Source organism: Carlito syrichta, unplaced genomic scaffold, assembly GCF_000164805.1.
Source record: "Carlito syrichta isolate Samal-C Ts95f unplaced genomic scaffold, Tarsius_syrichta-2.0.1 Scaffold289081, whole genome shotgun sequence".
NCBI lineage: Eukaryota > Metazoa > Chordata > Mammalia > Primates > Tarsiidae > Carlito > Carlito syrichta.
In genome coordinates, this window is record NW_007233177.1 from 116,602 (window position 1) to 139,446 (window position 22,845).

General features: G+C 40.3%; 1 protein-coding gene across 1 annotated transcript in view; it reads right to left on the reverse strand.

Moving 5' to 3' along the window:
• The window catches only part of GRID1 (glutamate ionotropic receptor delta type subunit 1), a 147,111-nt gene that overhangs the window by 30,664 nt on the left and 93,602 nt on the right, over positions 1-22,845 (reverse strand). Inside the window, exon 5 of the mRNA XM_008054123.2 lies at positions 13,868-14,063. Within this exon, the coding sequence (XP_008052314.1) occupies positions 13,868-14,063 (196 nt within the window). The remainder of the gene's footprint in view (positions 1-13,867; positions 14,064-22,845) is intronic.

Sequence of the window (22,845 nt, forward strand, 5' to 3'; positions counted from 1 at the left end):
TGAATGGAGAGAAGCTGCAAAATTGCATGTGGTCCCAATTAATATGGAAGAATATCCCTTAATGTGTTGGGAGACCATCTCTGGGGATTTATGTAAAAAGTCTCATTCTCTAACTCCATTTGTGGCTAAGTATTCCTTTATGGCCTTTGCTAAAATGTCAGAATTCACACAACAAGCCTTGGAGCACTTTGAGAAGCTATAAAAGAGGTCATATTCTGACCAAAAAGATCCAAATGGACTCCAATCCCTCACAGCTGAACAAGCTCTGGGCTCTACCTATCAGGATTTACAGTTTTGTAAAGTCAAAAGAATCATAAAAATTTACGACTAAAGGGACCTGGCAAAGGTAATGGGTCAAACCCCTGCACGTCCCTGATGGAGGCCCTACTGGGTAGCTCAGACATGCTGATATTCCTGTACTTAGTAGACAGTTCTTCTTATCACGTCCCTATGTAACTAACTGAGGCATGGTATCTAGGCTACACGGAATAGGTCTAAGTCTTCCATGTGAGGTCTCTTTGAATACTAGAAATACCAAATTAAACTGCTGAGGATTTTATTAGGTCCACCATTTCTGATTCCCTTTTCTGATCCCCAGAAGGCATGCTGTTAAGAGCTCTTATCTCTTCCTGGTTTAAGTTAAACCACCTCTCACCACTATGTATCTCTCTCACTCTCTCTCTCTGCCTCTTTTGCACACACACACACACACACACACACACACACACCAGTTTTAAAAGGTAGAACCCAGAGCAAATCTTAATTCCTCTATGTCAGAGAATAAATGGAACTGTAAACTATTAGAGCTTCCCATCCCAGTGGAAACCACTACATCTACTCAAATATCTTATTGATGATGACAAGATGATGATGATTATGACAGTGATTAATAGTGGTAGTAATAATAATAAAACACTTAGATGGTAGAAAGGGTCAGATAATTTGGGGGGAAATGCTTTAACTTCTTTGAGTTTTGCATTCCTTATTTGCAAAATGGAAATATCATAAAATGTCCTCAATGGTTAAGATAAAGTATAAAAACACAATGACATACACAATAATTTCTTTATGTTATTTTTTCTTCCCCCTTTCTCTCTTTTTGTTTCTGTACAAACAACTTTAAACCAATAAAGTAGAAATAAAAATAAGCTAAACAAAAATTGCCAACAATCTGACTGATGTAATAAATCAAAATTGTTTCATCAGCAATTGCTTTTTGATTTTAATGTAATCAAATAACAAAACAATTCGGTTCAAAATGCAAAAACTTAAGCCATAAAACCCAAAGCAATAATACTCAGTGGAACAAATAGAACAGAATCAGCCCACATTGACAGTCAGCACTAAGGTGAAGCATATCAGACCTGGGTACAAAACAAATTACAGGGCAGAGGAAATCTAAAAAATAAAATCAGATTTAAGGGGAGTCAAAATCCTCCCACTTCCTCTAATGAGGAGTTTGAAAATAATCAAAGTTAGCATGATGGCATGGATATTGGTTTGATTCCAGAGCTTACCCTATCAAATTATAAAAATCATAAAAGAAAGCAATTGAAGAATTCATAACGAGATTTGCTTGGCAATGCTCAAAACCCAAAGCAAAGTAATTTAATAAGTGAGGCACCGTGGGGCTTTCCTTGATCTTTGAGCTGTATTATCACAAACCAATCATCATCAAACAGAATTAAGCAGCAAGGAGTTATGAAGGGGCCAACGTAGTCGATTGTGTAGTAACTGCTCCTGTAAGACTGACTATGGCCCCCAAGCCCAGGGCAAAGGACTCCTGCCCTTCTGTGCTATCCCATCTCTTCTTGCCCTTGATCTCATTGCTGGACCCAGCAATTCCATTGCCCATTCATGTTTAAGATGCACATGACTGCATTTCCACCCACTTTCATTTCTTACTCATTGAATATCTAGCTTGTTTGATTTTTGAAAGGGTAAGAGGCTTTGAATGCCCATATGCTGGATCCCTGAGCCTACCTCTGCCCTAGGCTGACCCTAGGGACAGACAAATGAATAAGATAGGCCCCACCCCAGAGAAGCTTCATATCTACCAGGGCCATGACAGAGCAGGGCACTGAGGATTGGATGATATATGATGAGACTACACTCTGGTTTGCACAGTGTAGTCTGAGAGAAGAAGGACCCCAGTGATGGCTCAGGGGAAGTGAATGTTTCTGTTAAGGCTTAGGGGATAACCAGGAACCAGCCTGGCAGACAAAGAAAGGGAATGGTGTTTCAAGAAGTATGCACTTGTGTACAAAGATATGGGGAAGCGGGGGAGCTGGACAGCTTCCAGTGACCAGGACATGGATGTGTGTCAGGTGAGAGGTGAGGCTTCATTCTGATCATGAGTCTCCTCCATTTCTACAGAGTGTCACAGGGTAACGACAAGGGCACTGGAGTGAGAAAAGTTCAATACTGACTCAAACTTGATTGTCAGCAAGTCTCTTGCCCTCTTAGAGCTTCAGTTTCCTCATTAATGAACTAGTTGTGCAGAAGTGCAATTGGGCTGACACATGGGAAAAACTTAACCCTGCACCTGGTCGATGCCAGGCCTCTTGGATGGCAGCTATTATGATTAAATTAATTTCCTGGTTGTCCAAACATTGACACAAGGCCCCAACAGAGGAAGGAAACAAAAATGACTTATTTTTGAAATAACATACTATCTTAAATCAGTCTTTGTCTTCCCTTTTTCTACAATATTAGGAGGAAAAGTACCATGTCCACTTTTGCATATTGACTGAGCTAAGCACTAGTAAATGAGTTGATACATAAATGAATGGATAAATGGATAAAAGAACAAATACTTCAAATAGTAAATCATTGCAGAAATACATATTTGGGGAAGGTGTTTGTATGTTCACCACTTCTGATTATTGAACAACCATAGATCTCTAACCATGATCTTATTTATGCCAAATTTACCATAATTTGTGTACCACAATATATGATTACAATGCCGAATGTGGCCCATGAAAAAAAGGATTGCAAAGAAAATGACGCTGCTTCATTCTACTCCCAAGAATACTAAAACAAAATAAATTTGTATATATGCATACACAAATACATATGTACATATATATAAAGAGAAAGAAAAAGATCTTAAAGAAGAATATGAGAGAGCAGAAAAATACCAATTTGTTCTCTTACTCAAGGTAAACCACAAGAAGTTGATGAAAAAATTCTACTGAAATGTGAATATTCTTTTAATTCTAAAGCTAATAATTTAATTCATTCAAAGCCCTGTTTTTGGCAATACTCAGTAATATTTTGTCAAGTGCTTTGAATGTTTATATCCTTTTTGGTATCATAATTCTACTTTTGAGAATTAGACCTACAGAGATAAGCGATAAATAACTGATAAAAAATTAGGCAGGAAGATGTTCATTACAATATTATTTATATTTTTTAAAATTGGAAATGACCCAAATGACATTCAAGAGGGGAATGTTTAAATAATTTTTACATTAACTAGTTTACATCTGTTTGGTGAAATATCAGTCACTAAATGGTTTTCATGAAGTTTTACAACAATGTTAGAAAAATGCAAGATAAAATATATTTTCTATAATATCATAACTACATAAATATTTTGTAGAAATTAAAAAAAACTATACATAAATACACAAAAGAATTACTGGAACCACATTTAGGTGGTGAAAAAAAGAAGTATGATTGGTTTTCTTCTGCTTATGCTTATTACTTATTTTCTGGAATATTTTAAGCTATTCTTAATGGTAGCATATGAAATATAGATTCTAGACATATAACCTAAAGATTTCCTCTCAAAATTGCTTATTATTTTAAAAGTTGATATGGATTGGGGGATATTTAAATGCATTTGGAATTGGGTGAACCCCAAAATTAAAGGATGTGAAGAAGGCTCAGCCATACTTTACTTGGCCAAGACCTCTAGAACTCAGAAGGCTGAAGCCCAAGATACAAGCATGGACCCTGAGGACAGCAACTTCTAAGCAGTGAAACACCATCACTGCCCTTTTTCTCCTACAAGAAAGCTATAAATTTAATAGAAATAGAAGTGGGTTTGTTTACATGGAGTTCAATTCTTTTTTCTGCCTCTCTGATTTCCATTATCTTTCTGTATATTTTACTTCCTGCTTGCCAGTTTTCTCTCACATTCTCACACTTTTATCTTCAAAACAGAAAAGAAATTTACTCATATGGATTATAAAATGCACTTCTCTGATGGGACTATCAAGGAAGCTTCCTCCAACCTCTCTAAGCAGAATGTATCCCTACTCCAGGCATCCATAGCATTTTTCACATTAAATCACAGCCATTTGCTATTCTCTAGAACTCAGTAGGGATATCTTGAAGGGAAAAAAAGTCTGAGACTTCATATTTTGAACTAAATGATAATAAACACACAGCATATAAAAATTCATGGGATGCAGTTAAACAATGCTTATGAGGAAAATCCATAGCTCTAATGTTTACATTAGGAAAGAAAACAAGTACAAAATTAATGATCTACATTTTAACATTAAGAAGCTAGAAGAGGCAAGAGCAAATAATAACCAAAGTGAAACAACAGAAAATATTCTATGTATAAAACACTAAATCAATAAAATATAAAAACAGTGAAAGTAAATGAAGTCAAAAGTTATATTTTTGAACAGAAAAATAAGGCTCATGGATTAGAAGATTAAGTATCCTAAAAATATAAGTTTTACTCCATATGGTCCATATATTAACTCTAATGGCTATCAAAGACTTTTATGAAGAAATTGCAAAGATGATTCTAAAATTTCAATGAAAATGCAAAGAATCTAGAATTGTCCAAACAAGTTTGTAAAAGAAGGACAAAGTTGGAAGACTTATGCGATCTGATTTAAGAAATTATGTTTTGTACTGGCATAACATACTTGGTCAGTTATTTTTTATCAAGGCCTCCCTCTAGTTGTTGAGTAAATATAAGTTGTTGTTTTTTTTTAAACAAATGGTGCTAGGTCAATTAGAAATAAGTAAATTATATATAAAATATGTGTATTATATTCTATTGTAATATTATATACATTATAAATAAATATATAATATACTTATATACTATAGTATAATGTTATTTTATTATATAGCATATTTTATGTATAATATAAATATTCAATATTTAACATAATATAATATTATTATATTATACAAATATATAGCATATTATAATGTTTACATATAAATATACAATATATATATATATATGAACCTAGACAACTTCCTTAATCCATATACAAAATATTAACCAGAGAAAAAACACAGGACTAAATGTTAAAACTTCTAGAAGAAAACTTGAAACTTTAGAGCAGGCAAGACTTTTTTAGACAGGACACAAAAAGTATTAAACATAAAAAAATAAAAACAATTGATATATGCTATTTTATTCAAAGTAGAAACTTCTACTTCTCAAAAGTCACTACCAAGAAAATGAATAGGTAAGTTACAGACTGAGGACTATATTTGTAGTACTTATATTTGATCAAGGACTTATATTCAGAAAATACAGAGAGTGTCAAAAATGTATACATATTTTAAGAAAGAAAAAACTGTATTAAAATTGTAATACTCAATATATACCTATAACAAAAGATGAATACAAGTCACATTTGACTTCTACAATTACAGAGGTGCTCAAAGTGATTACCATCAGCATCCAGACACTCTGATTATGGCAGACTACAACAGGTCTTATTGCTGTGCGAGGCCTCCCGGATCTTCCCTTGTACACATCACACACTGTAACATGCATCTCAAACTTATCACAAATGCCTGCAATTGTTAAGCGTGTTGGAGGTTCTGTTGCATACTCATGCCTCCATTGTCATTGTACCTCCACAATGTTCTCAAATTTCAAATACCACTTCAAAATGGTCCTGCACCCCTTGAAAGACAACCAAGCTTCCGCTACTTTCTTTGACAGTTCTGCCTGTCACATTTGATTAATGTTATCTTTTGTGTGAATATCATACTACACATTGCTACTGTAATTCAATTCAACTTTGAAAAGTAATACATAAAGTATGTATACCATTTTTTGGCATTCAAATTAAAACAACAAAGAGATATCTGTTTTCACCCAGTAAATTGGCTGCAGTCATAAAGAATAGCAACTGGATGCTTCAGCAACTGAAACTTGAAAGTATGTAAGTCATATATTACTAGTAGGAATGAGAAATAGCATAACCACATTAAAGGTGGTTAGGCAGTTCCATACAGGGGTAAACATACATTTACCTTCTGACCCAGGAATTCTACCATTTCATATTTAGCAAAGAAAAATGGAAACATATCTCCGCAAAATACTCGTATAAAAATATCCATATTGTCATATTCATAATAGCCCTGAATTGATAACTGGCAACTAGAGAATGAATAAACAAATTGAGGTTTATTGATACAACAGAATACAACTCAAAGAAAAACAAAATACTGATATACCTAATTTCCCAGAGACATTTTATTAGGTGAAAGAAACCAAGCACAAAGTTATATATCCTATACAATTCCATTCATATAACAACAAGAGTAGGTAAATTGAATCTGTACTAGAAATCTGCAAGTGTTTGTCTCTGGGGATGGAAAGAAATGTCTAAAAAGTGTCAAGAGAAAACTTTTGAAGATGATGGAAATACATTTTGTTTTGAGTGGTTATTACACAATTGTACACAATTGTCTAAACTCATGAAACAGACTCTTAATATATGTGCATTTCAATTATACCTCATAAGAAACCAAGTTCTATTTGTCTTAACTTTAAAATATTCTTTCCCTAACATATATCAGATGCTAAGACAGTTTGCTGACATCTACTAAATATATACCTTATGCACCAGTCCATATTGGATGCTTTAAATCTTATGTGTTGGTAAACTCACTACTAATCTGAGAAGGTTTTTCTCAAGTCTCATAGGAAGTTCAAAACGGTGAATTCACTTGTTCAAAGCCACAGGTTGATAGTGGAATTGAAGAATGAAACTATCCAAACTACATTTCTTGAAAGAAAGAATGAATGAATGAGTTCTTAAGCGAATGAATAAAGAGCTAATACCACGCAACTTGCAAAACATATATAGTGCCTTTTGAGAAAGTGCAAAAAGTTTAACAATGAATGATCATCCAATGTGAGTGGCAGAAATGTGTGTCTTGGATCAAACCTACAAGGCCTGTTGTTACCAAGAACTTTTCACCATTCAGGGCTATCTAGCCTAACAGTTCCTTTTCTGTAGAGCCAGATCTACATTCCCTCTTCCACCACCTTGGTCAAATTCTCCTGATCTTTGAATCTATTAATTGAATCCCAAAAGTCAAAGTTTCTCCCCATTCCTCAGTAAAAACATCCGGCATGCCATGAAACGAGGAGCTGCTATGCATAAGGCCACCTTCCTCATCTTGCTCCCTCCATTTGGAGGGTGCTGTGGGTGCCAAAGTCCCTGATTCTTGTGTGGAAGACCTTAGTCCTTCTGGAGATTACTTTTCTGCCACTAGGTGTGGTCCCTGACACTGCAAGGACTGTGTGCAAAAGCAGTCTTGTCCCTGAGTAGAAAGTAAGAGGAAGGGAAAGAATGCAGGTGCTATGAGGCAATACATACAACCTGGTGCCAGGACAAGCATTAGATGAGGGTGGAAATAAGTAAGATTTGTAGGCTTGTTTTCTTCCTGCATTTGCATTCACACTTTATGACCTCGGCTATATTTACTGAGTGGAAAACACCAACTCCTGTTAACGACTGCTAGCCACATAAGCTACTTCCCTCTGAAAAATACTATCTCCAGCTACAGGGTCTGAAACAAGCTACTCGTCTATTTATTCAAAGAACTCAATGAGCTGTCAAGATTGACATTTAAACTACTAACGCTATATTCTATTTGACAGTGTTATTAAATATTAGGTCAGATTTATGGAAAGACTGGATCAATTGGGGGTCCAGGTCAGCCCAAGCACAGCACAGAAACTGGGTTATGCTGGATGTTGCCTGACTAAGTTGATCAAGCTAAAGAAAAATATCCCACCAGCAACATTAAAGTCTGACTTCATGAGACAAAGTTATTATCATATAAATTTGAACCGCTTGCCAGCTCAATTCTGCATCTCAAAATTTCTCTAATTGATATTTTAATAGTTTGAAAATCAAAAGATAAAGTCACAGACTTAAATAACCTTTGCTGTAACACATGAACGGAAGAGTCTGGCTTTTAAAAATGGGAGCTAAGCATATATCTTGCTACTTCAGTGTCAAAGAGGAAGGAAAATAAAAGCACAAGAATACACAACAGGGTGGGAACACACTGAGGTACAGAAAAGGCAAGGTTACCTAATGGGAAGAGGCAATATTGCAATGAAGTTTTGATGACCCTATCGCTTCTCACTTGTGTCTGGTGACCTTGAGCTAGTCACTTAATTTCTCTGCAGCTCAGGTCCAGTTTATACATTATAGAGATAATAATAATCAAGTAGTCTGTTTCAGATGAAAGCATGAATGCATGCAAATCATCTGGCACAGTGCCTGGTATGTAGAGACAGCTCAGTAGATTCCAAAGGAGACCAGGCCAAGCCAGGAGTAAACCTGGTTCTCAGTGCAGTGACTGAGAAGTTTCTAGGCCACCAGAGTTAGATCTAAAGGACAAGAAAGGGCAAAACCCATATGCGATTAGATGGTGCAGAGCTAGATGATGTGCTACTAGAGGTGCCTGAGCTGTTAAATGGTGCAGAGCGAGAGCATAAGCCACTTTACTTGAGGTGCCTGTGCACTATGACATAGGGTTAGAGGGTGTGCTATTTACTAAAGATGACTGTGTGCTATGAGATGCTGTACAGCTAGGGGCAGTGTCCCTGGATTGCCCTTTGTCTAGACCAAGAGTCTTCAACCCTTTTCCTGTCAAGGACCAGATGATAAATATTTTAGACTTTGCCACAGCTATTTGTATGGTCTTTGTCACAACTATTCAACTCTGTTGAAGTAGCAAGAAAGAAGCCATAAATCATATGTAAATAAATGGGCTGTTTTCCAATGAAACTTTATGCACAAAAAAATAAAAAATAAATAACAAACTATGGGCCAGATTTGACCATGAGACAGAGTTTGCCAGAGGTTGGACTAGTTTTTCCTTAGGCCTGATATGTGCATGTGGCTCAGAGGAATGAACATAGCCTCTCTCCTCTCTTTGTGACACATCTTTCAGGATCAGGAGGATCTCCTCCCTAAGAGGTTATCAAAACACAAACCTGATGAAAATTCCAGAACTATTTCTCTTGTCTTTCCCATCATGGAATCGAAAGAGGGTATGGTAGCTGATTACGGGATCCATGTTCTCTCTGTTCAGAGAGCAAACAGATGACTTATTCAGAATATGCTGTATCTATTGAGACTTATTAGGTGTCAGATAGGTTTGTTGTAAAAATTGTTTGCTGTAGTCTTCTAATTAATGAAAATTCCCTCCCCTTCCAAGTTTTTTCATATTCTCTTCACCAGGACCTGCAGGTTCTGCCCTTATCCTTATCTAGGTGGCCACTGGCATGACAGAGTGGATTCCAGAAGTGGGGCAACCACAACATAAATCTTCTCCGGTTCTGACACTGCAGAAAAGTGATCACTCTTACTAAGCAATTCCCCACCTAAATTGGTTTCAAGTCATTAAATGCCTTAGCACTCCCAAGTAAAAAATAACAGCAGCTCTCCAGGGTTACCCTCCACACCAAGCTCCTTGACTTTTGCAGCAATTAGACATTGCTCCACTACAGAGCACTCTCTGAAAAAGGAGCCAAAATCACCAAAGATCAACTGAAAATTAGCAGTGTGATTGTCCAGTCATTGCTAAAAAATATCCAGAAGTCCCAGTGTGGGCATCTCTATATCTTTGCCAGACTGCCTGCACTACACAGATTTTTCCTAACGTTTTTGGAGTCAAATCTTTAGTCCTCACTTAGGGATGGCTATATCCAGCCTGGTCTGCTGTGGGTTCAGGATTCACAAAGTTACTGCACTCATAGCCTGGGGGCACGGTGTGGATGGGAGGGATAGGTCCATAATAGTACGAGAGGTGTAAAGAATTTCAGACCAGCATTTAGGTCCAGTAGCCATCCAAACAGGCACAGGAAGTAGGAGTATTTGAGAGTGAATGTGAGCTTTTTCTTCCAGTAAAAAATGCAGTGCACTTCATTTTCTGACAATACTATAAACTCACTTTTATGACACTAGTTATAAAACCCTTAACATTTGTCTAGGGCTGGCAGTCAGTTTTTTGTTGTTGTTGTTTGTTTTTGTTGTTGTTGTTGTTGTTGTTTTCTTAGAGATCCAAATGCAAGAAAGAGATCTGTGATCCCAAAGCCAGATTGGGGTTCATAAAATGAAAGCGTCATAAAAGTAACACATACTATGTACTTAAAAAAAAAAAAAGATTAGATTCTGCATCATAAATAGACAGGCGTCGATTTAAGGAAACATTTATTTGCAACTGTCACCACTTTTTTAAATTGTTTTATTCATGAGTGAGACCCTAAATATCATATGTGCTACCAATGGACAAGAGGTAAGTAGGATGATGAGGAGGTGTTTCTCTGACAACCCGTCTCCAGATTTCCCACACTCCACCTTTGATGGGGTGTATTTGCCTTTCTGAGACACAACAGGTACAAAGGATAAGCAGGCACAAGGATCTTGCAAGGAGTGAAGTGGCTGGGACCTGGGAGGAGCCCAAGCCTGCCTGGCTTTGACTGGACTTTTATGTATTTGGAAGAATCGGCTGATGAACAGAATGAAATTAATCACAACCCTTGCTTTAGGACACTCATCCCTTGCTCCAGGCATGGCCCTTTTTAAAACTTAACTTATTTATTATAATAAGAAATTCAATTAAAAATGCTAATCTAAACCTAACACCGACCCTTACTTACATCCAATAATGTGCTTCAGTCCTTCCTGTTGCTCTGCCTCTCCCATTGCCGTAACTGCCGTGGTGAACCTTGTGTTTATCATTACTCTGGGTGTGTGCATGCATATGTTTTATACATTTTTAAAAAGCCATAATGGTCTACGTTGTTTTCTGTCAGCTGATCCATATGAAATTGACTTTAATGGTTTTTTTACTAGATATTATTCTGCTAAGATCTATCCATACTCTTGGATGAATAAGTAGTTCATCCATTTCATTGCAGATATTATATTTTTTTACACAGTTAATGGTCATTTGTATTTTTTCCAGGGTTCTATTTCTATAAGCAACGCTACCATGGTCTTTTTTATGTCCAAAATGCAGGCATTTATTTTGGGTGGACACACTGGAGTGGAATTGCTGGGCCTTAGGGTACATGAATGTCCCATTTTATTAAAGAATGATAAACTCGTTTCCAAAGAGATTATACTGAGTGCACTCCCACCAACAATTAACCACCTGTTACTCCACATCCTCTCAGCCACCTATCATTTTGTGCCAATCTAATTGGTGTAAAATGACATATCTTTATGGTCTTGATTTGCATTTCACAGATCACTATTATCTTTGAATATCTCTTCATATGATTATTGGTCATTTGTGTTGCCTCTTCTATGAAAGACCTGTGCAAGTCTTTTGCCCATTTTTCTCTTAAATTGCTTGAGTTTCTCTTTTTGACTTGTAAAAGTTAATGATATATTCCTAATAGTAATCCTACATTGGTTGTATGGGACATAAATATCCCCTCCCAATGTGTGACTTACCTTTTTATTTTCTTTAAAGTGTCTTATAATGAGTAGACTTTTAATAAAGTCAACAGTAGCTATCTTTTCTTTTTTTAAGCAGTGCTTTTTTGTAGCATTGTTGCAATAACTCTTTATAAGACCCTCTGTGAATGGGAGTATTGGCTCTCTCTGTGGGTCAAAGAAAGCAGGGAGAGAGAACTCAAAGACCATTTGGCCCAGGTCTCACAATCACAAAAGGCCTTAAATCAACCTTGTATTCATTATCTCCAAATGAGGTCACCTACAGTCACAAAGATTCGCTGTCAGGAATGACAGAAGACCCTGCAGCTCAAGGCTAGAGCACCATCCTTTGCAATGAACTGAGAATTAAGAGGTTTTAATAAAGCTTATAAGCATGAAAATAGCACAGTACCATTGCATTCTACTATTTTAATTAAAATATCACTTGGTTACATGTAGACATTCAAAATCTACCATAAAGTGTATTTTTGGACATTTTAAGCCTCTAAGGAGACCCCAAACAGGAAACTGCCCAGGTCCTTCTCAGCTCCGAAAGGTTCCAGACAGAAAGAGTGCTGTGCTCCATTTTACACCATAGGTCAGTTGTGGAACTGGGATTCACACTCAAATGTGCCAGGCTCCAGAGTTTAAATACTTTCTGCTATTCATTGTGGCTAAGTGGCAAGGAAAAGGCATCCCAAGTCAATAACTCTGACAGATCATGTTCCTAGCAGGTACTCATTCCACAAGGCAAAGCAGCCAGGGCTCCCCTGTACTCCACAGGACAGAGACCACGCTCTGCACCCATGTGCTTCTGGAGCAAAGAGGGATTCATGCTTCTCTCTTTTAATATCTGGGGCACTCCTGGGAGATGCTAGTAGATTGCTGAGGACCCTTCTCACCTTGAAGAGCAGGAAAGTGGGCTTTGGTAGCCCCAAAGCTTGCCCCAGGTTGTCCTGCATCCATTCTTCTCTGCAGGAAGTGCAGGCAGTTACCAAGTATCTGGGGGGGGGGAGCACAGGAGTGTGAGTGTGTGTGTGTGTGTGTGTGTGTGTGTGTTTGTGTGACTGTGTGTCAGAGTGTATGTGAGTGTGTGTGTGAGTATGGGTATGAGTGTGTGTGTGAGAAGGTTCCACAGAAGTGGTTGCAGAAGCTAGGTGGAGTAGGGAATGGATGGGAGTGGACACTGGAATAGGTGAGTAGCAGACAGGCAGCAGTGCTGGCCATGGGGCTGCACATCTCTCTCACACCAATCACTAATGACCTCAGGAACAGTAGCCTCCACCACATGTGGGGGTCACTGGATAGAAAGACCCCAGTACAGCAGCAGCAGTATCATGACATTTGCCTTCATCCCACCATATTCCACCTCATTGACATTCAAGAGCTCTACAGCAGCACATGGTGGATAAGTGGCAAATCCTCAGCCTGGCACCCAAGGAATCAAGGAGTTTGAATCTAATAAGTAGTATGACAGATCTTCATCGGTATAATGGGATAGCAATGCTTAATTCAGGTCACTGTGAAATTAACTGAAATAAATGAGCAAGGTCTAACACATTGCTGAAGAGTGTCATGGTTTTACTCCTCCTTTCCTACCTCTGGCCCTGGCTTCTTTCCACCTGTTCTATCGAGGTTTTGTCCAGTACAGGCTCTGTGCCGGGCTTGCTGTCCTTACCACCACTTCTAAAACACACCCCTTCTCTACAGCACAGCCCCCAAAACCTACTCAGCCCACTTGGTGGACCCTTGCCCTTGTATATGGACTTCCTCACCCGTCCCCAGGACAGTCACAGTGTGCTCACCGTCTCCCAAGCACCTCTCACTCCTCCACCTCTCACCTGTTACTCCTCTTCTGTTTTTGCCATATGTTTTCACCTGGGTGGACAGGACCCTCTGTGTAACCAATCCATAAGCCCATGAGGAAGGGAGTCCAAGGCTTAGGCTCAATCTGCCTGCTCTTTTCCAGTCAGCACCTCTCTGGAAACTCAGAAGTTACCTAATGAGCAGCTCCTCTGCTTCTGCTGCTCAGAACGTGTATCACCTAAACAATGTGTGAATACGGATTACCCTGCAGGCGACAGATACATTTGAAGAGGTGTTTCTCCCCTGGGGGAATGACCACTTCATGGCCCTGTCATGGGACCCGTGCCCCAGCGCTAGCTTCTGCCTACCTTCCTGATGCCTTCTGAAGGACTGGACACGCAGTTGTCAGCCCCTCCATTCTTGCTGATGGTCCTCCAGAGCTCAGAAAATGTGCTGTCCTGCTCCAGGGGGTTGGTGCCCTTGGCTCGGAAGTATTCATATACAGCAGAATCCCGGACGGTGCCATAAGACATCTCCACTTGTTTGGACAGGTCCTGGAATGTCCTGAAATGTAGAAAGGCAGCAAGGTATGGGTGCATGCTGTATACCACAAACTGCAGGGACACAAATGGGCTGCAAGGCGTTCTGAATTCTGAGACTGATGTGGCCCATGATCCACATTCTTTACTCCCAACATCCAACAGCATGAGTCCCTCAGCCGGGAGTAGGCCTTGCTAGGGCTTCATTCTACCACAGGTATATTTCCTCTGCATAGATGAATTCAATGACATTATGAGCCCCAAACCAGGTTGGGCTAAACTAGAGGGATGTAAGGATGAATAAGACATGATTCCTGCCCTAGGAGAGCTTGTAATCCATCTGCAGAAACAGATATATAGGCAAAAAATAACAATATCAAAGTCAGGGTATCATGAGGGGCTGTATGCTGAAGATCTCCATCTCAAACACCTGTAGGAATTGGGCAGGAAAGAGACTCTGCTGGCATGATGTGTGATGGCTGACCCCTAACACTCAGATCTAACATGGAGAAGAAATCCACTCAGAGACTAAATGATTCAGAGTTAATTAAGAGGCAACCCTACAAAGCTTGCAGCTTTGCTGGGGTTCCTGCCAATTACTGACTTTGAGTGGCCCCCACCAACTCCCCAATAATGTTTTTCAGAAAATTGGATTTTTATGTGAGATCTGTTTTATAAATGTTGACAATTATTATTAGAGAGATGATAAAGACAAAACAAAGCACTTCTGAGAGCTTTTGCTTTGTTGTATTTGGAGGAGAGACAGGAAGCTCCATCCAGGTGCATGTTGGGGAGAAGAAATTTACCAGGAGATAAATTTACTCGAGAGAAGACTTGTTTGCTGGAGGCAGAGGAGGAGACTTCTTTGGGGAAGGAGGAATAGTCAGAGCAAGAAGGACCAATGGGTACAAAGGTTTTACTTGTCCCAGAAGAGAAGTACCTGGCTCAGTGTGTTGAGAGATACTATGTACCAGACAGAACTGCAAAACAATAAAAGCCCAGTGAGGAGCTAGACTCTTGCCAGATTCCAATATGATCACTCTTTACCTTATTTCACTTCTGGAAATCTCATTCTCTCCTCTTTATCTGCTTGCATCATCATCCCTCCTCTCACTGAGTCACCATTTTTACAAAAAGAACCAATCTTTTCAACTGGATGTACACATTCTCCATCTTCTGGTCTCATCTCCAGCTGTTGTCCCTACCCACACACAACACCATGGTCAACCTTGAAATGAGAAATCCCACATCTATGGCACCAGACCATGGTGCTCTCTCTGCCTAGAATCCCTTTACTTCACTCCTCCACCCATACACCTCTACAAGCCCCTTGAAGATCCAGCTGCCATTTCTCTCTGTGGGGAGTCATCTTCACATCTGGCCTTCCCACGTTGTGGCTTCTATGGCACAGGACCTCATTGGGATATCATACCAGAGTGAGGACAAGCAGCAACTCTGAAGTTCAGCTCCCTACCTTGCCTCCCAGCCCCAGCATCTCTAACGCTGCAGGTCGAGGCAAGTTAGGTAACTTCTCTGTGCCTCAGTTTCCAAATCTTTTTAAAATGGAGACAAAAGCAGAGCTGTGGCAAGTTACTATGAGGATTAAATATGATTTGTGTTCAGCTCTTAGAGCAGTGCCTGATGTAAAATAAGTATTTGGTAACTAGTAGAAATTATTCAGATCTTGGATTATGTGTCTGGGTCCCTAGTAGATCATAAGAATTTGGAGGTCTGAACCTGAAGCAGTCCAATTTTTGTAACTGTGGCCCTGGATTCAGGGTTGACAGCAGCCTTGACAGCAAGCACACAGAAGGGCCAGCTGTGGATGCTTCCTCCTCCTTCGAAGACACACTCTGCAGCATCCCTTTGGTCCCTGCTACTTGTCCTAGAAACAGAATTTAGTATTCGTTGCAATACATTACAGATGAAAGGAAACATAAAATAACAAATTCGATGAGGAAATCTTTCTAATTATTGTTCATTATTTATATGTAATTGAAGTAAGATGTTCCTTTGCCTGAAGGGCCCCAAGAGTTGTAACTCTGTCGTAATTTGCCTGTAATGAAAGGAGGGGGGATCTTTTTTTCCACATTTTTATTTTTCTCATGGTAATACAAACAAACACAAGGCTTTGATGAATGAGAAACATCAGGATGAGTTACACAGTTGAGTCTAAATACTGAACTGCTCTAAATTACTGCAGTTTCCATGAGTGTGGAGTGCGTGGGTAACTGCCAGGGAACTCGGCATGACTGTTTCATCCCCACATTTAAAATGGAGATTTCCTCTTTCCTCGTGGTATTTATTCATGAAGGTGTCCCTGGTCAGAGGTTTGGGGAACATCTCTGGAAAATAAGCAGGCACCCCCAATATTTGTGGCTCCATATTTATTTCTGTTTCAGTATAGTTCATTGTTCCCATCCCAAAATGCTACCCCCATCTTCTTTGTGCCTCACTGCTCAGACCCATGGCTTCCATCCATCCATCCATCCATCCATCTATCCATCCATCCATCCATCCATCCATCATCCCCTCTCATAACCAAATATCTGTGGGGAAGGATCTCTCTCATCTAGATGCACGCTCCCTCATTCAACAAAAGCTTCCACACTCCCTAACATGCTCAGCACACAGTAGGCCCTATCATCTTATTTCAGGGTGAATAAACTTACAGAAGCCTATCTGGGGGCTTAAACATGAGGGTCACCTACTCATACACCAAAGCTATAATCTCCCTGGGGCAATCATCCATCTCATCAGAGTGTATAGATTTGGAAGAGAGGCACAGGGAGGAATAAAGGAGAACAGGGACAGCCAGACATCCAGCCTGCCAAGCCAACACTGGCAGTTAGCAAAAGACAGATGTTGAAGTCAGATAGGACACACATCCAAGCAAGCGAGGGAAGCTTCACCAGGAGGAGGCTGTACTCACAGCATACTTAATTTAGCACTTTCCTGAAGTCAGTCTCTTTGGCAACAACCGCTAGAAAGTGTCCAGACACACCCACCATAGTCAGATGAAGGAGACCTGCCCATCGCAGGTGGGGTCTCACATGCATGAGGCAACTTGCCGATGTCATTCAACCAGTTATTTCACCAAAGTTCCTGAATGTCTACTAGGTAAATGCAGTGGTGCAGACAGCAAGGAACGCATGGTAGGCATCTTCAGGGAGTTCACAGTGGGAGGGGGGTAAATGGTCAGAGAAGCAGACACACAGTGACTAAACAATGTCAGAGGGAGAGAATGCAGGTCTGTCTGGGGGGTGGGAAACAGAGGAGTGGTAGTTAACCTGTGGGTGAGAACTAAGGAAAGGCTTTTAAGAAAGGGAAACATTAAGCTGAGTCATGAAGGATAGGCAGAGGCAGCCAGATGGAGAACCAAGGAGTAGGACATTCCAGAAAGAGAAGTTATTACCTGAGAAGGTACTGATGTGTGAATAAAAAAAAGTGACTCATTTGAAACACACACCAGGGGGCAATTAATACCAGCTAAATATACATAGCTCACGGAATCTGGCAGACCTGGGTGTGGATTCTGCCTCTGAATGCCTTAGCATTTGACATGGACTCTCAAATTGTGGTTCTCAGAATTGCTGCATCAGTAGCACTTGGGCCTTATGGGAAATGCAAATTCTTGGGTCTTTCTCCAGATATACTGAATCAGAAACTCTGGGGGTGCTACTGAGCAGTCTGTGTTTTCACAGCCCTCCGGGTGATTCTGATGCAACAAGTTCCAGAACCACTGACTGAGGCAAGGCATTTAATGTCTGAGGTTTTAGTTTTCATAACTCATGCCTACCCCCACAGGGTTGGTGAAGATTAACAATCACAGACATATACCTGGCACATAGTCAATGTTTAAGAAATGCTAGTTCTTCTGCTAGACTGATTATCAGTAATTCAAACAGTTGAAGCATTGGGCCAATGTTAAGGAGTCATGGTTAATAATGGGGCAGAGTGTTCACATCACATCTGGATGGACGCAAGCATGGGTAGATGGCATGTGTAACCTTCCAGGCTCACGTGATTGGAGCCTATCTCCCCATCTGCTTTTCTGTCTCTTCAGTAAGAATACTATGGCCCATCTCAACATTTCCATCTTGCTGCCAAGGTACAGGCAAATGCTTCTCAATCAGTCCCCAATCTGTTGCCTTGTCAACAACACACTCTTCAGGCACCCAGGATACCTATAGGGATGACTTGGGGAAGCCTAAACTCAGGGTGAGCATAAAGACACCAAAATTCCTCTGGCAGGCAACCTAGACCCTTGTTGTACAGGCTGTGATAGTAACAACCTAGCAGAGGCCTCCCTGGGAAAGGAGTGAGCACCTAAGCAAGAAAATGCTCAGAAAGAATGTCTTCAAAAGCATCATCCCCAAGCTGCCCACCGGAGTCTAAATTGGCTGATGAAGTATCACAGTGCAAGCATGTACATCTTGAAGCTTAGCCCCACACCTCTGCTTGTTGCCCTTCATCATCTTTTGATAACATTTTGCGCATGACAAAGCCTAGCTTCTCCTCCAACCTTACTTTTGAACCAGTATCTTCTACTCAACTGTGTTCTACCAAAACTGGGTTGAGGATCAACAGGAACTGCATATCTGTATCTCCTGCTCTGAACTGCTGATTTTTAGATTCTCCCCATGCTGAAAGTATAGCTGGCACCTATGAGTCACCAGACTGTCTTACAAAAGAGCTTTGTAAGTGTCCTTTGCCTCTGAGAATATTTTTCCGTAATTAAACATGCACCTCCAGGAAGTCCCACAACGCCTCCTTCAGCCATGGCCAAGGATAATTCTCCCCAGCTTGGTTCTCACCTCTCTTCCGCCTCATACCATTCTCCATAAATCAATCTTACTATTTCCTAGATATATTTTCATTAACAAAGAGATAAATATGTCTGAAGCATGAGAAAAATCAATAATGCAGAAGAAACATATCTTTGCATGTTACGAAAATGTTTACATTGGCAATGGCGATAAATACAGTTGTGAAAGAGCAGAATCAATGTATAGTATATGTAAAACAGATTTCAACAATGGTGGGAATGCCATAATCATGGGTCTGGCGTGTCTAAATTCAGAAGCCCTGCTATTCTTCCTTAAGGAGAATAGAAAGCGATGGAGTGGCCCAAAAGACACAGGAGGGTAGAGATATTCATCCTAGGAATTTGAAGCTATCTTAGCTACAGCCCACAGATACCGTAACTATTTTTCCAGTAGTCTTGCTTTTCTAGTTCATGTCTGACTCTACAAGAGATAATGCTGCATAAAACAATAGGGACTGCCCAGCTAGAGTTCCACAAGTTGCTTCTACAGGGCACTGTGAACACCAACCCCCACGCCCTCTCAGGCCCCTCCTGAATTTCTTCCCCAGGTCTTTCTCTCACACAGCATAAGGCTTTCCAGGTGTCTTCCTTCTTTCATTCACTCATTCTCATTTTTAAAAAATCACATTTCCTGTGCAACTGCTAGAATTAGACACTGCTTCAGGTCTAGAGATAGGGCACAAACAGCACAAAGTTCCCCTTCTTGTGGAGTTTACATAATAGAGATGTGAGGAGAGAAACAAACATCAGTGACAATAACAGCAACAACATCACAATAACTACATGACACCAGGTGAGCAAAGTCTCTGGAAAAGGACAGACAGTATATCTGTGGGCTCCAAGGGCCACATATGACTCTGACATATATTCCTTGCTTTTGTGTTTTTGTTTTTGTTTACTCCTAAGACTTTATAGATGTTTAAAAACATACACACAGTCTGAGCTTGCAGGCTGTAGGAAAACAGGTTGCACATCCAAATGGCCTGTGGGGGTTTAGTCAGTCAACTCCTGATGTCATGTATCAAATGATGAAAAATGCTATGAAGGTTAATAAAGTGGAGTAAGGGTTATAGAAAATGATGGAGGAAGTCATTATAAAAAGGAACCGGGGTGCATGTTTTAGCCATTGGAGTTGATACCTAGGACAAGTGTTTCTTCAGTACTTTTCCTTACTCTGGATTGAAAGAAACTGACAATTCACAGAGGGCAGGGCTAAGACCTGAAGAAGCTGTCCCGCTGTCTTAATGTCATAAAGGGGAGCAGAGGCAGGGAGTCAACTGATGAGCCTCTCCTACCTTGGAACATTTACCCTGGGGAAGGTGATTCTGAGGATGTATACAGGTGCTATGGCTTGAATGTCCCCTCTAAAACTCATGTTGGAATTTAACCCCAATGTGGCATTATTGAGAGGTGGGGCCTTTTAAGAGATGATTGGCTCATGAAGGTTCTGTCCTCATGAAAGTATTAAGCCATTCATGTATTAATGGATTATCATGGGAGCAGAACTGATATCTTTATAAGAAGACCCGAGTTAGAACATGAGAGTGGTTGGCCCCTTGCCATGTGATGTTCTTCACTGTCTCAGGACTCACCACCAGCAAGAAGTTCCTCACCAGATGTAGGCCCTCAACCCTGGAGTTCCCAGCCTCCAGAACTGTAAGAAATACATCTCTTTACCCTTTATGTTTTAAATTACCTAGTTTTAGGTGTTCTGTTATAAGAACAGAGAACAGACCAAGACAATGGGTTCTTTTGTATCAAAAGCCCAGTCATGATGTGATTCTGAGTAGCCAGCAGAGTGACTGCATATTTGAACACTGTATGCAGATACTTAGCAACCCACTAGGATGAGGACCCCGTGGTCCATGGCAGGAAAACACATGCTTTCATAAGCCACAAAGCCTTTCTTCAAACTTATGCTTGAAAAATGACCTGGAAGGCAGGCTTAGGAGTACTCCTTCCCTCCTCAACTTTATTTCTCTCCACATGGTTTTCTCTCCAAATCCCATTTCTTCAATTACTATTGAAATTAAAAGACACTCAAAATAAACTGTTAAAAATAAAAACACCTCAAAGCACTTGTACATAGTTATTTTCATTCTTGTTAAAAAAAACCATTAATAAATGTAAATAAAAACAAAAGTAAGAAGAATAAGCAGTGAACAGTTGTTAAGACTTCCACTTCATACAAAAAAAAATGCATTTTATTATGTTGTAAATAAAAATAAATTCTGAATGATTTTAAATATTCTGCTGCTACCCAAATGTCAGTTCTGGGCCTTGAGAACTTAGCTCTGTGTTTTTTTCTGTCCTCCATGTCCAACCTTCCTTCTGGGCTAGCCTCCCCATCAGCCAAGACTCATTTAGAGGAGAAAGTTCTCTCTCTCCGCCCCACCAAACTCTTGCCCTGCCTGCCGGCTATGATGGTATGTCCTGATATAATTGTATTTTCAATTTCCCAGAGCAAGATAAACATGCCCCGTCTAACCCAAAGGGGTCCAAGGCCATCTCAGGCAACTGTCAAGATGGAGGCCTCCACACAAAGGCAGGTTGAAGCTTCCTCCCTTCTGCTTCTTCCTGGATTCAATCAGGCCTGGTACCCTGGCTCCAAAGCAGACCAGGGTGGCCAATATTAACTTCTGAAGGGTGGGCACATGGGTCATGTGTTTCTAATTTGCAAAACTCATCCCAGATACTGATGTGAGTAGGCCTCAGTAATGGGAGCTGTGAAAATCACCTCCCTGAGGTCAGATAGCTGTGGGCCAGGTGCTGTGTCAAGGCACTGACACATGGCAGAAGCTCAATGTCCACACTCTTCACTCAGTCAATTCTGGGTCCCTCTACCACCCTGGGCAAAGACGGCTTAGCCAGAAACCCTCTGCCCTCCAGCTGTTGCCTTCTCCAGCCTCTTTTCCACCTACTCTGGATGCCAGCCCAGAGGACCTCTTATACTCTCAGGGCTCCAAGTCTTCACTCAGGCACATTGTCTGCCTGCTGCACTGTGCCCTACCTTCTTCAGGTGATTAAAGCCTACCCATTCTCAAGAAATCAGTTTGGCTCTCACATCCCATAGGAAGAGTGGGTCCATGCCCATTTGATGCAAGCCCTCCTGTGTGTTCTGGGCTTCACCCTTACCTGACGTTTACCCCCTTGTACTTCATGTGTTGCCTCCCCAACTCAATGATAAACTCCCGGGGGCCATGAACTCTGTGTCCATCTCTAGATCCCCATCACCCCACATATAGTCTGACAGACATTAGAAGCTGAGCTCATTTTTTTTTTTTGAAAAATTAACTGTGGTTTAAGATAATTACGTTTACAGCTGAATGGCTGAATATGGCTGGGAGAAAATTCAGGCTGGAGACAGCATGGTCATGGGTCTAACCTTAGAATCACGGTCACTACCCTCCAGGGAACTTCTAATGCTGCCTGGAATTTTCTAAAACTCCCTATATACTTTCTTCTCCCACTCTCTTAGATGACTCTCAGTCAATGAGGCTGCTTCTTATTTCCTAAGACGGGAAAAATCATCAGTGGAGAACTTTTCTTATCTAACTAACTCCCTCCTCTAAAACCACCAATACCTGCCTCTCTTCTTTTAAAATGATGGCTTTGCTTTTGTTCCTGTTTATGTATATTTCAGACATTCTTGCCTCCTCAAAGTACACTACTCTTCCTGTTATCACCTCTATCTCCTTCATCATGAAATTGCTTCTCTCTACGGATCATTTCCATCAACTTGAAAACACATACATATTCTATCTTAAAAAAAAAAAAACCTATGAGATCATAGGTTCCTCCAACCACCCTTCTAATTCTTCCAGAGAGTTATTTATAATTACCATCTCCATTACCCTACCCTCTTCCATTTCTCAGGAACTTATCTTACTCGAGTTTTCATTCCATCACTGAACAGAAAATAAGCTGCTGTTGACAAGGTCATTAATGATCTCCCCAGTATGGTGACCAATTCCCAGTC